Below are 16,778 nucleotides of genomic sequence, written 5' to 3'. Positions count from 1 at the left end.
TAACCTAGGCTCAGCGAAGTAATTAGGAGAAATAATTAACAGCTCTCGGTGATGAGGCAAGCTCTCTCTCCCTCCCCTCTCCCTCACCATGTGGTGCACCTTGGTAGTGACTCAGAAAACACAAGAGGACATTATGAATCAAAAAATAACTCTTTACCTGTAATTAACTGTGCACACGTAAAGGAAAACGTGGTGATCAAGCAGCCATTAATAGTTGCTTTACTGGAGGAGGATACACCAGAATCAAATGCTCATGGTAAAATGTCCCTTTAGGTCGTGGTTCTGTTATAACATTTAATCCAAACAAAAATAAGTCTCTACCAAAAGAAGTATTTGACCCGTACGCCATACGGACATGTGTGGATAAGACACTGCACTCGTCGCGTTCCGAATGCCTTACGGCCCCTGTGTTCTCTGTCAGTGCAAGAAAACAAAACCCAGCCATGAAAATACAAAATCAATGCAGCAACTACAGTCGTAGGCAACAGTATGTGCGTGGCCAGGCCGGGCCCGTGGTGGGATGTGGGACTATGCAGCAGGGATGGACCAGAGTCCCCTCTCCCCTCCCTCCTGTCCCCTGCCTGCTGTGTGCTGGGGCTCTGCAGTTGTCATGACAGGCTCTTCCACAGCAGGACGCCAAGAGGAGGGAAAATAAAAACCAGCACCCCAGCCTATACCAAAGAAAAGAAAGTAATAATAAAAAAACATCCCTTGGATCGCGGCACGGTTTACCCAAAGCCCCGGCAGCCCCGGGCCGCCCTGTCTGGAGCAGGACAGAGTCACTGTGCGCCGTGTCCCGCACAGGCTGCTGCTGTCCCCGTGTCACCGGGCTGGGACACCGGGCTGGGACACTGGGCTGGGACACCGGGCTGGCTCCACGGGCAGGAGTCAGCGCCGGGCTCCCTGCGTACCTCTCTGCTTGGAAAGTGGACCGAAAGAACGTTGTGCAAGTCCTAGCGTGAAGGAAGGCGGAGGAGGCGGTGGGGACGGCCACCTGTCACCTCGGTGTCCCCAGGTCCCTCGGGTGACACGCCCGGGCTGGGCTCCCTGTGCAGCCTCAGAGGTCCACCCAGCCTCGCAGCTGCAGGGCGAGCAGCCCCAGGGCCACGGTGGCCAGGCCACCGCCGGCACCGGGAGCACCGTCACAGTCCTTTTTGTCCACTTCGCACCGGGACTGCTGGCACAGCACGCCCTTGAAGCCCACGGGGCAGATGCAGCGCTGGTTCTGGTAGCAGGTGCCGCCGTTCTGGCAGAGCAGGAGCTCGTCATCGCAGACATTGGCTGCAGGGTGACAGGGAGAGGTGTACGTGTTACACTGCAGCGTGTTAAAACTCCTCGGCTGCAGCAGGAACTGGATTTTAGCTCCTAGGGGTTAAATTATCCAGCCCTCCCAGCTCTAGAGCAGCTCCAAGGCCAGCAGGATGCAGCAGAGAGGTGCAAACTCACTGGCCAAAGCCATAAAGCAATTCTGGACTTGCGAGGAATGGCCGGAATCTGCTCACCCCACATCCCGAGCATCGTGGGACACCCAAGCCAAGAACACTGGAGATGCTGCTCCTCTTTGGAGCCATCCCAGATGTGCCCGTGGCCCTGCAGCTGGGTACTCACGGAAGCAGCCCTGTCTCCAGTAGTAGTTGGGCAGGCAGTCGTCACACTTGGGCCCCGTGGCACCTTCCCTGCACTCACAGTAGCCGGTCTCGTTGCAGCGGTCGTGCATGGAGCCGATCTGGTTGCAGTTACATTCTGGCCAAAGAGACAGGGAGGTCAGAGCCTGTCCTGCCTGAGCTTCTGTGCATGCAGCTCCCTGAGGGAGGGCCTGGGGGCTTTGGAAAAGTCTGGAGAGGTGCTGTGGAAGAGAGTTTAGAGACCAAGGGGCTGGGAGGACACGTTGGCCTAAGAGGCCTCAACAGTGCAAAGGCCACCCCTCTCTGGGCCTGAGCCCTTCCTGCCTGAGCAAGGAGTCTGAATTCAGTCAGAAAGACTTTGTACTCACAGGATGGAGAGACCGTGGCACGGTTTGCCAGGGAAGCTGTGGCTGCCCCATCCCTGGAAGTGCCCAAGGCCAGGTTGGATGGCGCTTGGAGCAACGTCATCTAGTGGAAGGCGTCCCTGCCCGTGCCAAGGGATGGAACTAGACAGTTTCCAACCCAAACTGTTCTGCGACTCTGTGATAACTTTTAGGCTTTGTTTCCAGGGAAGACATTCCTTGGCAGGCTGCAGAGACCGTACCAGCCGCGATCCTCACGGAGCACACGCTGTGCCCCACAGCGCGCAGGGAGCGGCTGCAGGCAGCCCGCCGACAGCGGGGCGCCCGGCCCGGGCCCTGCTCACCTATGCACACATTCTCGTCGTCCAGCTCGGCGGAGCTGTTGCGGTAGAAGCCCAGGCGGCAGTGCTGGCAGTGCTGGCCCCGCGTGTTGTGTTTGCAGCTCACGCAGGTCACCACGTTGAGGAAGTCGATGTAGCTGCAGCGGTTGGAGTGGCCGTAGCACTCGCAGTCTGCGGAGGAGAGGAGGGGACAGCTGGGGACGTGGGGCTGCAGCGCCTTGCCTCAGTGCTGGGAAGAGGAGAGGAGCCGCTGTGCCCCAGGGAATTAACCCAGGGCTGGGCTGTGCCGGGCAGGAGGAGGGCACACCGCTCTCCACCGCCATGAGGGGATCAGGCTGGAAATGGTCCCTCAGAGAGAGCGGCGGGGTCAGGGGCCCTGTAATCGTGAGGTGAGGACAGGCAGGAGCCAGCCCATTGCAATGCCAGGACATGATTCCTTTCAGAAACTCCATCGTTACGGGGGCAGGCAGTGGAGGGGAGTCAGATGTTACTGACAGAGCTGCCGTGTTAATGAGCAGGGCTCCGTGCCTGGCTCTGGGGAGGCCGCAGGACCCGTGAGGAGCTGGGCTGGGGACAGGGCCCTGGCAAAGGCTGTGGCTGTCTGGGGAGCAGAGGGGACTGGCCCTGCGATGGGGCTGGCACAGGGTGTCCGAGTGGAGATGGAGCTGCTGCGTGTCCATGTAAAACCACAGCCTCTCCCTTTCCCCTCTGTACCCCCTCTCAGCAGGCCCCTTCCTCTTGTACCTTTCTGTTGTGAGGGGTGGTGGCTCTCAGGTTAAATGTTTTAAAAAAAGCCTATGCAAGGCAGTGTGGCTTGTCTGGGATCCTTCAACAGCTGGTGGGCAGGTGTGTGAAGGTTGGAACCAGGACTTGCCTGGCACAGCCCAGCCTGCAAAGGCTGCTGGTGGGCTGGGAGATGCCACCATCACTAGGCCAAGTGCTCCTGTCCCAAGGGCTGACCTCTGTCATCTGTGAGTGTGTGTTAGAAGATAACCATCTGTGGTGAATTTGTAGTCAGGAGGATTGGATTTTGTGCTCCTTGTGTTTGCTTTTTATTACCATGACTTGGATGGTGATAACCTTGCAGTGTCAGATCTTACTGGGCGTTCATATATGTATATGTGTGTTTAAAAAGTGAGATGTGCAACTCAGGAGAAAAGGAGGTGACCTGTGGCCCAGCTGGCCTAGTCAGGAGGTTCCCAGTCAGCAAGGGCAGGGAATAACATGAGCAGAAGTAGTCTCAGCCTGGTCTGAGCTTTCAGAGCCTTCGGAGAGAGGTTTGGAGCTGGGGCTTTGTTCCAAGCAGAACATTAAACATTCGAGGATGGCAGAGGGATGGCAGGGAAGGGTGTGGGTTGGCATGCACATGCAGCTGGAGGAGGAGATGTGATCAATGGCATGATGACCGGGGAAGGAGCAAGGCAGAGGTTTCCCCATGGTTCACAGCTGCCTGAGGAGGAGCTGAGAGTCTCTTGTAATCTGGACTCCCTCTGAAAGGACTTCTGTCTCATTCACTGATATCCAAAGAATTCCAGCTCAAATACTGCCTGCTGCAATTCCCAGGTGTTGTTTCAGACCAGGGAAGCACTGCTACACAGAGCCAGCAGCTAACCATGACTCGGACAGACCCTCCCCACCTTCTCCATGTCAGAGTCTGCAGGACCACATCACCTGAGCGAGGCCAGGGAGCCCTGGAGCACCTCCCTCCCTCTGCTTACCTTTGTACGTTTCAATGGGAGCCACTGGGCCAGAGTTTGGTTTGAGCCGGATGAGTTTTGAGCTCTTTGAGGATGCTTGAGAAAAATCAGAGAAAGGCTTTTTCTCACTGCTTAGCACCACCCCATGTCCTCCCCTGCCATGAGAACAATGCCGAGCCAAGAGCACCGTGCTGGCAGCACTGGCATCTATTTCTGCAGCAGACAGCTGGTAGCTGCTACATTTCTGCTCTTCCCCTCCCCTCCTCAAAGTTTGATGTGTGAAAAACTCGATGCATGAAAAACTCGATGCATGAATAACCCAATGCACGACACTACTGCAGAGCTGGGAGGAGCTGCTCACACTTGATGAGCGTTTGGTGGTGTGGTTTGGGATGAGGATCTACAGCTCACAAACTATTATCTACTGGCCACGGAGTCGGGCTGATGGAGGTGACACCAGCTGGCACCCAAAACTCTGCGAGGAGACGAGTGCTATGGAGGTGGCATCTGGCAGGGGTGCATCTACAGGGTCCTGCAGAGCAGGTGCTGCTCCAGCCTGGCCCGTCCCCAGCAGCACATACCTGTCTTTTTCCCGTGCTTCTTGCCTGCAGAGTGTGCTGTGCGCCCTGGTTTGCTCTTCGGAGCCACTACGCCAGAGGATAGAACAGGTCTGAGAGCTGTGCTGGGCAGGGGGCTCCCAGAGCCATGCTTCCTCAGGGTCAAAGGGCTGTCCCAGCTGGAATGGGGTTCCCTGGGGGTTGTGCTGCCAGCCAGACCCGTGTCCCTCACAGAATGACTCAGCACTGGGGGTAAAGCCCACCAAGTCTTCTGTGCTTTGATGAGCCCAGTGAGGAGCAAGACTGAGCAGCACCGAGGTCCCACAGGGTGCTTGGAAAGGGTTCTAGTTACACTGGGGTTTTTTTATGGAGCTTATGCCCTTCCAAGTGCTGGGGTGCTCAGGGAGGCCGTGGGTGGGCATTGCCAGCTCCAGCCACCTGTGTCTGTCACATCCCCACGGTGACAGTGGTGGCAGGAGATGGCCCTGCTCACCATGGGCTCAGCCATGGTCAGACTGCTCCTGCTCCTGCCTCGAACACCGTCCCTGAGGCCGCTGTGGCACCAGGGTCCTGCTTGTGGCACCAGGGTCCACGGCTTTCCTTGGCCCCAGACATCTCCAAAAAGACCTCCCTGGGGTTGGATGAGCAGAGCTGAGCTGAGCTGGACCCTCTGAGTAGGAGACTGTACAATGGGGGGGCTATACTGAGGACAGGTAGTTGTCCTGGCCTGTGGCACTGAGGGGAAAACCTGCCCTGTCCCAGCCTTGGGGACAGCCCTGGCCTTACCTCTCATGTTCTTGGGAGGCTCTGGTGGCTTCGGCTTCTGTCCAAGTGCTGCTGTGTTTGGTGGGTCATCACAGGTGGCATATGAGAGAACATCAGATTTAAAAGAGATCCCCTCTGGTTTGCTTAACAAGGTGGCAGAGGGACACTGGAAGCTCTAGGCAGGTGTCTAGGCTGGGTCAGTGGAGCTCTGTCGGGTGGAGGATGTGCTGAAGCAGGAAGGAGAGACAAAGTCTCCTCAAAGTTAGCATCTCTAAGTGTGAAGAGAGGTAGGAGAAACATTCCTAAAGGGAAGGTGTGGGAGCTGGCTGAGTGTTGGCATGTGGTCCTGACACTGCCCAGGCACGGAGAGAAGCCAGATCTGCAGAGCACTGTCAAGGCTGTCAGCACTCCTGGCCCCTTGGTGTAGCTCTATCCCTTGTTACTTCATCAAAAGCAGCTTTGCCTCTCTGTGAGGCCAGAGAGGCCCGGGATGCCGTGATCTGCAAGGAGGGATGCTAAAGTCTAGAGCTGGAGCGAGCTATGGGAATCTCAGGTGGGAAACAGAAGCTGAGCACCAAGGGCAGCTACCAAAGCGTGTGTTTGGTGGGAACCCTGAGGAGGAGAAGCTTCAGCCTCGACCGCCAGAAAGAAACCTCCCAAGGCTCCCACCTGGAGCACCTCAGGCCATCACGTAGGAGACCTGAGGAAGGAAATGCATTAGGAGGATCTGTGCTCTAAAGGACACAGGCCTATCCACTCACAGGGGGATTCTGCTCTACAAACAGGCTCCAGCCTCAGAAATTGACAGGATTTCCATGATCCTCTCCGTTCACCCCAGCAGCAAGCTGTGAACAATCCCTTCTACCACTCAGCATCCTCATTTTTCTTGTACATGACTAAACCCCGAGGCTCCATCCAGCCTCATTCCCAGCTGTGTGCAGGGCACTGACAAGCCCTGAGCTCTTTCCTGGGCAGGAGGAGAAGAGAGGCATGGAAAACACAGATCCAGAGCTAGGAACTAAAGTGTTCTCTGAGCTGGTTCTAGCTGGCTCCTAGCTGGTTCCAGCTCAGCCCCGTGGCTCCTACCTTGTGCTCCTGGGCCAGCCTTGGTCTGGGGAGAGCCCACCTGCAGTGGGGCAGCCGCTGACAAGCCGGGGTAGTCTTGCAGTGATCAAAGAGAAAATTGTGTTACTGGGGAAGCCGGTATCCCACAAGGAGCCCTGCAGCACTCCCACAGGGAGTCAGAGCCCCAAATCCAACACCCAGCCCTGTGTCATGGGGGTCTTTAGGCACCAGAGCCCTTGAATTGTGAGGGGCAGTGTGTGCTGAGCTGCCCGTGCTCCTGCGTTAGCACCAGGATCTGAAACGCTGCCCTGCATCCCTCTGCTTTGAAATAACAGCTGGGAAACAGCACACACACCCGGGATGGAGGCACCAAACCCTGATTGCCAATCCCAACATCCACACCCTCCTTCAGGCTCTGCTGTTCCCTCAGAAATACAAATCGAAGAATTTGCAACTACCGCAGAGAAGTTGAACTGGTAAGAAATTTTGTAGCCCACTTGTTTGGTTTCCCTGCAAACCCTCACCCCCACTGGCTCTATCCCCCTCCCCTGCTTCTCAGTATTGGTAACAATCCTCAGGTTTGCTAGAAAACAAACCAGGGACTAAAAATTTTAAAAGCCATATTATTAATTTCAAGCTCCAGTTGGGTAACATAAGGAGGAGGAGGAAAAAAAAAAGAAAATCTCTTGATCCTTGCCAAGTTTCAAAGGACAAACCCGAGTAGGAGAGAAATGTGATTTCCCAGCCTCATCAAGGGGATGATAAACAATACAGAATAAAAAAAGAAAAAAAAAGATTTTTTTTTTTTAATGACAAGCTCTAAGAGAAGGTGATAGACATTGTCCTTTTCAGCTGGAAAGTGGAAACCAATTGATATTAATACAGTGTTAAAGAGAATATGAAAAAATCCCTGTGCAAATTGGCAAGGGTTTAATTAGAGTCACAATAAAAAACAGCCCTGGAGGCATTTTGCTTTTTAGTCATTCACATACACCTCCACTCAATCGCATTTACAGAGCCAAGAAAATTATTAATGCTCATTATCCTGAGAACCTTTCCCTTTGTAGCTCTGGGCCATAATGGACAGTTTTACATTTTGGGAGGGGAATAAAGACACATTTTGCCCCAGACCCTCTTCATAAAAATGGGAAACGATGGGCGGCTCTGCTGGAAATTGCTGTTCTTGGTGGGCTTCTGAGGAAGTGGAATAAATTGAACCAAGAAGTCACATTTCATAGCAAAAACCATTGGGGCAAACAGCACTGGGGGAGAAGCCTGGAAAACCCCTTCTTAAAACATCAGCATGGGATGCCCTTCCTGCAGGCAGCCCCAAAGCCAGGCTGTCAGTGCTCAGTTTTTGCTGGAGTTGGTACCACCCAGCAGGGCTCAGGCTGGTCCTGCTTTTCCCAGAGGTGAACTGGCACTGTTGAGACTGTCATGACCTAGAGGGAGGAAAATTGAAGCAGGAAAAAAAATTTAAAAAGGAAAAGTTTGGGGGTTTTTGTGTTTTGTGGGGTTTTTTTTTTTTTTCTTCTTATTTTGAACATGGGGAAAAAAATGTAACAAATGGCAAGGAAGAAGCTGACAGGCTTCAAGGAAAGCTTTGAAACAACAGAACTGCAGAAGGCAAAGGAGAATAGCACTTAATTCATCCTCCTAAGGGTAACTCTGTGATTTCTCTTCCTTCTACCCACTTTGGCAGCTTGCACTGCCTTCAGACCACAGCCCTTGCCCGTGAACTCATCCCTCGCTCCCCTCTCCCCGCACGACCGGGCACAGAAAGCATCCTACGAGCACGACCACAGCTCCACCTTGACCACGAAAACACCACGAGCAGCCAAAGGAAGCAGATGTCTAGCAGCTCCATGCAACCCAGAGACAACCCAAATCTAATCTACTCCTCTAGCCTACGTGCCACGCTGCTTCTGCCGTGCTGCTACCCACTGGTGTGCGGAGGCACCGAGGAGAAGGGAAAAACACGTCGGGCTGGCTTTAAATACCTGATTTTTTCTGTGTTTCTGTCACGGGCACAGAGGCAGCAAACTCAGAGGCTGGTCTGATGATGCTTGCTTATGGTGGGAAGGAGAAATTCAGAGGGCAGAAGACAGTGTGTCAATTAGAGGCTGAAGGAGCGCAGGGATGGGGCAGGGCTCTGGCAGGATTGGTTTAAATGTTTGACTTTAAAGCAAGGAGGGATTTTAGTGGTTCTAAAATTCAGAAGGGGGGGTTACAACAGAGTATCTCACTTTGGGATTCTGACACTTGCTTGAGGGTCACCTCCTGCAAATGTGTCCAGCCAGGAGTTCTTTCGCAAAGTGTTTCCCTTGGGGCCCAGGTTAGAATTAGATCTGCAGGCCCTTGGGATTGTCATGGTTTTTAAAAAAAATACTTTATATTTTATATGGAGGAGGAGGAGAAACATCTCTGGTCAAAAGCAGATCAGAATTAAGCTGTGCCTTGATTCCCTACTGCTGGTCAAGGGCACACAGTGGAGTTTTGGTATCAAACCCTTCATGCTGCCCAGGTAAGAGCAGGTCCTTGAGCTGCTGGGTGGCCCTGGCTGCCCCTTCTGTGGAGCAGCCCCTCCAGGGACTGTCACCACTCCCAGGCACACCATCCTGGGCTGGGACCTGGCTCTGCAGAAGCACAGATGGGGATCTGGATGGGGGTGAAGAGTGAGGAGCTCAGGCCTGGCTGTATCAAGCCAATGACCTGGCAGCTGGGCTGCAGTTTATTAATTTTGTCCCTTGCCATCAGTTTGTGAAAGCATTAGGAAAAAAACATTTTCTCTGCCCAGGAAGCAGGTTTTGGGGAAGGAACAAACCCAGTGATGGCTCTCAGAGCAGGAGAGGTTACCCCCAGCACCCCAACCCTCCAGAGATACTGCCCTGCCTGTGCCAGGGGTGCCATAAAGGCAGAGCACTGCAAATCATACAAGAGACACACCAAGCAGCTACCCATACCAACATAGCTAAAAAACAGCCCTAAAATGTCACTACAGGTGAGCATGGATAAAAATCAGATGACGCCAAGTGCATTGTGTGGATGTAGATGTGATCACCTGGCCCTGCTGAGGCTGTGGGGATGGGGTGAGCTCCAGGTGGATGAACCTCCTCCTGCACAGGTTCAGCATGGATCTGGGTAAGGAGCTCTTCCCAACAGAGCTGAGCCTTGTGCTCTTTTTCCAAAGTCACTCCAACTCCATGGAAGTTGGACTTAAACCCTCAGCTCCCTGATTAACTCCTCAAGCAGGGTACTTCCATGAATATATCTATATTTGCATAAACATGCAATCAAGTTTCCTCATCCCTTTGACTGGCTTCTGGCAGCTCCCCCAGACAGACTGTTACTAACATGCTGTGGGTGTAAAACGTCCTCCTGGGAAATATCAGGCCCTGAAAGCATGGCAAAGGGAGGAATGCGTGTCTAATTCCCCCATGAGCAGCTTAAAAAAATGTCCTGCTGTTAAGTTTTATCTGCTCATTTCCAAAAGACAAGGAAAAACACTGTCTCCTTGTTCAGGGGGGGAGAGAAGGAGGAACCCCCAGAAAAAGGACAAAAGTTTTTCTCCACGGGGTGATTTCAGAAATTAGGAAAGGATGTTTCTGGCGTGTGGGTGAGCTCTAGCCCCGCACGCTCCTGGGCTGCTTGGACAGCGGCCACCTGGGGAAAACTGGAATTCTGCCCTAGGAAAACTGCACCTGCAGTACATCCATGAGTTTGGCCACAGGGATTTGGTGCAGGACTGGTTCAACCAGCAAGGACAGAGCAAAACCTGTGTGCTGCTCTGAGTGTAGCAGCAAGTGGCAGGAGGTCAGGGATAGAGCAGGATGGGGTACAATTCCCCTCTCCTTGCAGAGAAATACGTGGTTTAAATTTATTGCAGGTCAGAAAAGTCTTCATTGCTTTCCTGCCCTGCCTTGTCACAGAGCTGTGAGAGCATCTCTGGCAGCCGTGCCAGACACAACAGCATACAAGGGCTGGGGGAAGTGAACCAAGTCAGGGTGATTTTTATCCATGTCCCTTAATCATCCTACAGAGCAGAGATCCACGGCTACCAACACAGCAGCTGGAAGAGGAGCCTGGGAGCAGAGCCCTGGCTTCTGAGCGGGGCAGGGAACATGGCACCCACCTGGCTGGGTGGTGGTGGCTGGTAGGGGGGTGCTGGTGGTGGTGGTGGTGGTGGTGGTTGTGGTGGTGGTTGAGGTGGTGGTTGAGGTGGTGGTGGTGGTGGTTTTTGCGGTGGTGGTTTTTGCGGTGGTGGTTTTTGCGGTGTTTACTCGCTGCGGTCGCTCGTACGCTGACAAGCAAAGAGAAGAGTTGGGAGGCACTTACTGGGGACAATGGTGGGTGTCCAGGCCAGCCTGCACACCCGTGAGGCTGCTGCTGCTGGGCTGAACTGGTGACTGATTTCTCAGCACGGTCACAACTGGGGCACCGGCAGGATTAAGGCGACGGCAGCTGGATGACGCTGCCCACAGCGAGGGCATGTGTGTGTGTGTGAGCAGGGCCTGCAGGCTGCGGCTGTATCAGCTTACTCTGTTGGTGCAGATATTGGCTTAAATGCTTACAGCTCGATCATAAACTAATTGCCAATTAAGCTGAAAAGGGGAGATGAAGGCACGTCTGGGCAGAGATAGGGTGAGGAGCGGGCAGGAGGTGCCAAGGAGCCCCCAGCTGTGCCAAGCTGTGCTCCCACTGCCCTATGCCCACGTGCCCAGTTGTGCTCCTTGCACGGTGCCGTTCCCTGCTGCCACCCCTCCCCAAACTACCTGGTACCATCCAAGCCAACCAGGACCATTGGCATGTGTTTGTTTCCAGTGGTACCCTTCAAATTTTGGGCTGGCTCCCACCCCACAACAGCCCTGACTAAAATAACACTGGGACACAAATTCCTGCTTAACTTACACCTGCTGCCCTCCTGTCCTTGTTTGTCTCACTGCTTCATGCAGATTATCGTGCTTAATTTCATAATAGCCCTGAGCTAGTTTAAATACTTAATTTAGGTCACTTCTAGTCTCCTATGTGGGTTAAATAATCTCTCCTTAACTGGCCTTGGACATAAATCCCTCCTGTCCACCTCCTGCACATGGCTCCCAGCACCCTCCCGGCTTCTGCCCCACAGAAAATCTTGATGGGGAATGTTTTCCAGGGAAACAAAAGTAGTGCTGAAGATGCCAAGCTTTGTAAATGGGAGGCAAAAAAGTTATCAGAATGGTTTTGAAGAGAAAGGTGAAGAATATTTTGAACTGTTCAAACATTTATATTTTTTTAGATCCTAAATTACTTAAGGGAGACCTTTAATTTTTATTTGAAAATTTCATGCACTTAACGGCTAAAAAATCTGAATATGGTTCATTTTTCATTTCAGAAAGCCTGTCCTCCACTTTCCTATTAGGTGTGCTTTTCTTAATTGCATTTGCATTTCCCTGAAACGATTCCTCCTCCAATTCTTCCCACTTGCCTGCAAACCAAAGAATTCATTATTCATTCAGCTCCCTGGTTTGTTTCTTCTGGAGGGGCACTCTGCACCACAGCATTCAAACTCAGTCTTCTGCTTACCCAAAACTCCAGGCTCTTTGATATCCAACTATCTCCAGCTTTGTTAAATAAGGAGCCCTCTCCTGCCATCAATCTTGCAGCAGAAATCCCTGCTGAGCTCTGCCTTTGCTGCTGACACCTCACAGACATTTGTTCATATACATACACGTGTACATACAGATGTACACACACTCTATATGCTTTTTTATTGATAGCCCAAGGTGACCCAGACTGGGTTCTATGCCAAATAATTCACACCCAGCTCCTTCTCAGAGCAGAATTCTGCAGTACTGGGGGGTTAAGGGGGAGTTCACAGTGAGCATTGGTGGTTTTGAAGAGTCTTTTTTTATTTCCTTTCCAGCTGCCATACTAACGAACCTCATGGGGAGAAACCATGCCAGAGGAAGAGGCAAAATGAGGCTGCTGAAGTCAGAGGAAGAAAATATAAGACTCTTTGACAGGACAGAAAATGAGGCACAATTAGGGAAGACTTATTGCCTGGAAAATGATAATGGATAGGAAATAACCGTATTTTTTTTTCCTAGTGACATCCACAAGGATCATGCACCAAGGTGTTAAATGCCAGCATTTCAGTCAGGGTTTTACTTACTGCCAAAGGCTGAGCCTGCAGCTGCACCTGGAAAAAACAAGAGGAAGCCCAGTCACTGGAAGCAGGACACCATCAGAAGATCACACAGACACACAACATGGGACTGAACAGCAGCTAATTAGTGGGGGCTTGCTCACAGGCACATCAGTTTGCTGCTACAGCTTAAAAGCTGCTTTTGTCAAAGCACAAAACCAGCAGACAACGCTGGCTGGGCTCCTGACATCTCAAGCCTTTCACCTGGGGAAGGAAAACCAGTGTGGTCCTTGCTGATGGGTTTTTTCTGTTAACCATTTCCTTGGGCTGCTGCAAAAGCCCAGCAAAGGACAAGCACACAGGAGCACTGGGCTAAGGACAAGCTGAGGGGTCTGAACAGGGGACTAAAGAGCCACAGAATCACAGAATGAACCAGGTTGGAAAAGACCTTCAAGACCATCTAGTCCAACCTATGACCTAACACCTCCTCATCAACTAAACCATGGCACTGAGTGCCACGTCCAGTCTTTTTTTAAACACGTTCATGGGCCTCCTGCTGTAACATGTGAGTGAATCATGGAAAGTCTCAGCTCTGTGTGAATATAAAGCACAGTGGTGGAAGAGGCAGGACTACCAAGAGCAGAGGGCTTCAGAGAGCTGCCTCTGGGGCACAGGAAGAGGGTGATGGTGTGGGGAAGAGAAGAGTTGGGGTGGGGAGGAGAAAGAAGACTGAATGACAGATGGGACGGGAGATGAACGGAAGAAGGAAGAGCAGAGGAGAAAGAGAAATAGGAAGAGACACAAGGAATGGAGGGTAGGGAAAGAGAGAGAACAGCATGTCTGTGCCTGTCAACACCAGAAACTCTCCCAGGCTCCTTTGAAGCAATGCAGCTGCTTGGTGGGAGCTGACAAGCTCGTTCCCTTTCAAAGAACCTGCTCATCTACCAGCCCTGGCACACACAAAACATTCCCGTCACGGCCTTCGGAGCCTGGATTTCAGCTTTGATCATCTTAAAGCACATAAATCTTTCAAAAAATTTGGGAGGAGGGAGAGAAAAGATTCTCTTTGGTAATGCTCAAAGCTGCTGCTTTGAAAGGCCGGAGTGGCTACTGTGGCTTCGTGACATTTAGACAAGTTTGCTAATGTGGAGTGGACAGGAACCCAGGAGAAACAGGCCCATCTGTGATGCCTCCTGCCCCAATTCCCTGCTCGGAGGATGGTGGGAATGCATCCTTCATCTCGCCTGTGTGCTGCTGCTGCTGCTGTCAGAGCCATGTTCCAGCAGCAGCCAGAGGAGGCTGGGGCTGCGCGTGGGGACCGCGGCTCACGGTGCTTCCCGGGAATGCCAGCAAGCAGGGACAGGATCCAGGGAGCAGCCAGCACTCCTGCAGCTGAGCAGAGCCAGCACAGAGCCCCTGGGCTGCTCAGAGCTCTGCTGTGCTTAACAACGCCTTTGTCAAAGGACAGTAATTGGCATTGCCCTGAAGCCATGGTTGTATCTTGGCCTAAAGTCACCATCTTTATTCTTGACCATCATTCGGATTCATCACTCCTCTGCCAGCAGCCAACACATCACCTCTGCATCCACCAGATCCCCCTTAAGTGAAGAAGAACCCATTTCCCTTTGGAAAGCTGAGCATCCTGCACTGATTCCAGCTGGAGGGGGACAAGATGAGCACCCGCTCCCATCTGTGGGTGTTGTTGTGCTGCCCAGAGCAGGGCTGGCTCCCTGCAGGTTACTTACATGCATTGGGGGACCCATTGGGCAGAGGCAGGTAGGACCCTGCTCGCCAGGACCTGGAGCGAAAGTTCTTCTTGCACTTGCCACAGTCCTGGCCCGTGGTGTTGTGCTCACACTCGCACTGGAGGCTGCCCTCTTTGAAGGTGCACAGGTTGGCGTGGAGGTTGCATTTACACCTGGAGGAAGAAGACAGGGAAGAGCTGTCAGGTGTTACTGCTGCTCCTCCTTGCCCCCAGTGTAGTGCTGAAAATGTGCTGAGGCTGGGCTGGTCACCCCTTCCCTGCTCCTCCTGCAGGTATTTCTTACTGAACTCAGCAGCTTTCCTCAGGTATCTGGTGCTGGGGTTCAATGTCCACCTCCTCACCCAGGGCAGATCTGCAGCCTCTTGCCCAAGGTGAGACACTTCACTCCTCTGAGGAGCACAGACTGTTCAATGGCAAGTCAACGTCTCCAGCTGAGACGCCAGGAAGGAGTCCCTCACATTTTAGGCTGTTACAGGAAGCTGGGTAATTACCTCAGATGGAGGCTTTTACTTGGAGGCAGTCTCTGGCTTTGGATGGAGGAGCTGGTGTCACCAGCCCTTGCCCCCTGTGCCCTGTGCCAAAGCCAACAGCATTTTCTCCCATGGTGTGAGGCTGCTCAGGACAAACCCTTTCCCCTGTGTGCAGCACAGCTCCAGCCTGCTGTAACCAAAATAACACAGACAACAAAGCCACCACCAGAATCCACCAGTTAGTCCCCGCCTCATCAGAGAAGGCAACAACTAAAAACGCTATTCAGCAATTTGCAAACATTAAGAAACTTTTAATGAGCTGTAGTGCAGTACGCAGGGAATAATTATCTCCATGCACAATAATTCCTGTTGCTCAGACTCCGGAGGTGACTTGCGCAGAGCACAAAGGCTGAGCCCATAACTCACTCATGGCTCTGGTGACTCCTGGGCCCGAGCTGAGGCCATCAGACAGAGACTTTGGGGACCAAAACATCTCATTTCATTCCAGACAGCCGATCCCTAGCACAGCCCGATGGTTTTCCCTGCTTTGTGCAATAATTTACGCTCTCAGAAGCAGAAGCATTAGGAAACAGTAATGCCGTGCCTTCTGTGCAGGGGTGGGGAAGTCTGATGGGGCACTGCTTTCCTTTTACAGGGCTCAGGAGATGCAGAGCTGAGGGAGTGAACTGCCTGCAGAGAAGACAAGAGGAAACATGGCCTGCTGCTCCTTGTGCTCTGTCTGCACGGGGATAAACAGCCTGGGTTAGGCTGGGAGCTGAAGTCTGGGTGCTGGTGCTGCGCATGCCCCCTGCTCCTGCTGCCTCTCCCCCTCTCCCTTGGAGCCCCCAAAGAAGCTCCCCAGCCACCTGCCTGACCCCCTGAGGCTGCCTTTGCTGTGCTCTCCTCACGCATGGCTGGATAAGCTGACCTCACGTATGATTTCTTTTTTTCCTCTCCCTCCCCTCCCTGTCCTTAATTCTAGCAAACCCCGCTCAGAGGCTAAGCATAAGCTGGATGAACAATCTCTCCCAGTCTTACAACCCTGCCCTGTGTCTGACCAAGCAGAGGGAATTTTGCAGCCTCTAAAAGGGAGGAGAGAAGAAAACGTGGCCCAGAGAGCAGAGGCAGACACACTCAGCATGCTCCACTCAAAACATGCATGAGCGAGGGCTGGAGATGCCGCGTCACGGCTCAAAGCACTGACAGCCTCCAAGCACTCGTGCTCTGGGACTGAGCCACGAATCCCAGCAGCCAGGGGAAGGAAGTGGCTTTGGCTGGTACCTACAGCCAGGAGGGATGCTGAATTTCAGATGCTGCAGGTCCCCGTTGGCTGTGGTGAGGAAGGATTTGAGTTGAGCTGTCCCAGCCCTTTGGCAGAGGCGCTGCCCAGCCCCGGGGTGCTGCGGAGCCTGGCTCTGAATTATTCAGCGTCCACACAGCGTGGCCTCCTTCTCTCGCTTCAAAACCAGCAGACAAGAGCAAAGCAGGCAAGATAGTGGGTTAAAGCAGGTTAAAGCAGGTCAAAGCCTCACCACTGCTGCTCTGGGCCCTGCCTGAGCAGAGCCAAGAGCTTCAGGAGCTGCAGCTCTCCTCCCTCCTCCTCTGAGGGAGGCAAGGGGATGGGGTAGCTCCAGGGTACAGCCTCAGCATCCAGCCTAGAGGGGGTTTAGGGGCCCCAGGGAAATGGGAACAAGGATGGAAGGGACTGTCACATCCCTGGTTTTCTCTGAAGTTTGGGATGAGGTGGAGGGTGGTGCTTGGCTCCAATGTCTGACCCTGTGAGTCACGGACCAGTCCAGTGGGGACATCAGCCCTGGGTGCCCCTGAGGCAGCTTTGACCAACTCCCTCCACATGTGGCACATCCTTGCTCCTGGCAGGAGCCAAGCAGATATTTTGGGGTGCTTCTGGCTCCCAGTGCAGGAAGGTGAGACCTGTTCACTGTTAATTTGGTTCCAGCTACAAATCCTTCTCCACGCAGCGGGACCTGGCCTTGCCAAGGCACGGGT

At 53.1% G+C, this 16,778-nt stretch overlaps 1 protein-coding gene across 2 annotated transcripts in view; it reads right to left on the bottom strand.

The window, feature by feature from the left end:
* Nucleotides 1–90: 90 nt before the first annotated feature.
* Nucleotides 91–16,778, bottom strand: part of NTNG2 (netrin G2) — a 46,402-nt gene continuing 29,714 nt past the window's right edge. Inside the window, exons 4-14 of one of the 2 annotated variants that reach the window (XM_066332797.1) lie at nucleotides 14,282–14,454; nucleotides 12,564–12,590; nucleotides 10,545–10,712; nucleotides 8,413–8,481; nucleotides 6,434–6,508; nucleotides 5,369–5,419; nucleotides 4,607–4,672; nucleotides 4,047–4,121; nucleotides 2,332–2,499; nucleotides 1,609–1,743; nucleotides 91–1,281 (exon numbers count right to left, since the gene is read on the bottom strand). In XM_066332797.1, the coding sequence (XP_066188894.1) occupies nucleotides 1,058–1,281; nucleotides 1,609–1,743; nucleotides 2,332–2,499; nucleotides 4,047–4,121; nucleotides 4,607–4,672; nucleotides 5,369–5,419; nucleotides 6,434–6,508; nucleotides 8,413–8,481; nucleotides 10,545–10,712; nucleotides 12,564–12,590; nucleotides 14,282–14,454 (1,231 nt within the window). In that variant the 3' untranslated portion in view covers nucleotides 91–1,057. The remainder of the gene's footprint in view (nucleotides 1,282–1,608; nucleotides 1,744–2,331; nucleotides 2,500–4,046; nucleotides 4,122–4,606; nucleotides 4,673–5,368; nucleotides 5,420–6,433; nucleotides 6,509–8,412; nucleotides 8,482–10,544; nucleotides 10,713–12,563; nucleotides 12,591–14,281; nucleotides 14,455–16,778) is intronic. The other variant, XM_066332796.1, reaches the window with a different exon arrangement.

The sequence above is a fragment of the Sylvia atricapilla genome, chromosome 19 (genome assembly GCF_009819655.1).
Source record: "Sylvia atricapilla isolate bSylAtr1 chromosome 19, bSylAtr1.pri, whole genome shotgun sequence".
In the NCBI taxonomy this organism is placed as follows: Eukaryota; Metazoa; Chordata; class Aves; order Passeriformes; family Sylviidae; genus Sylvia; species Sylvia atricapilla.
This window is presented reverse-complemented; position numbering and strand designations above follow the sequence as displayed.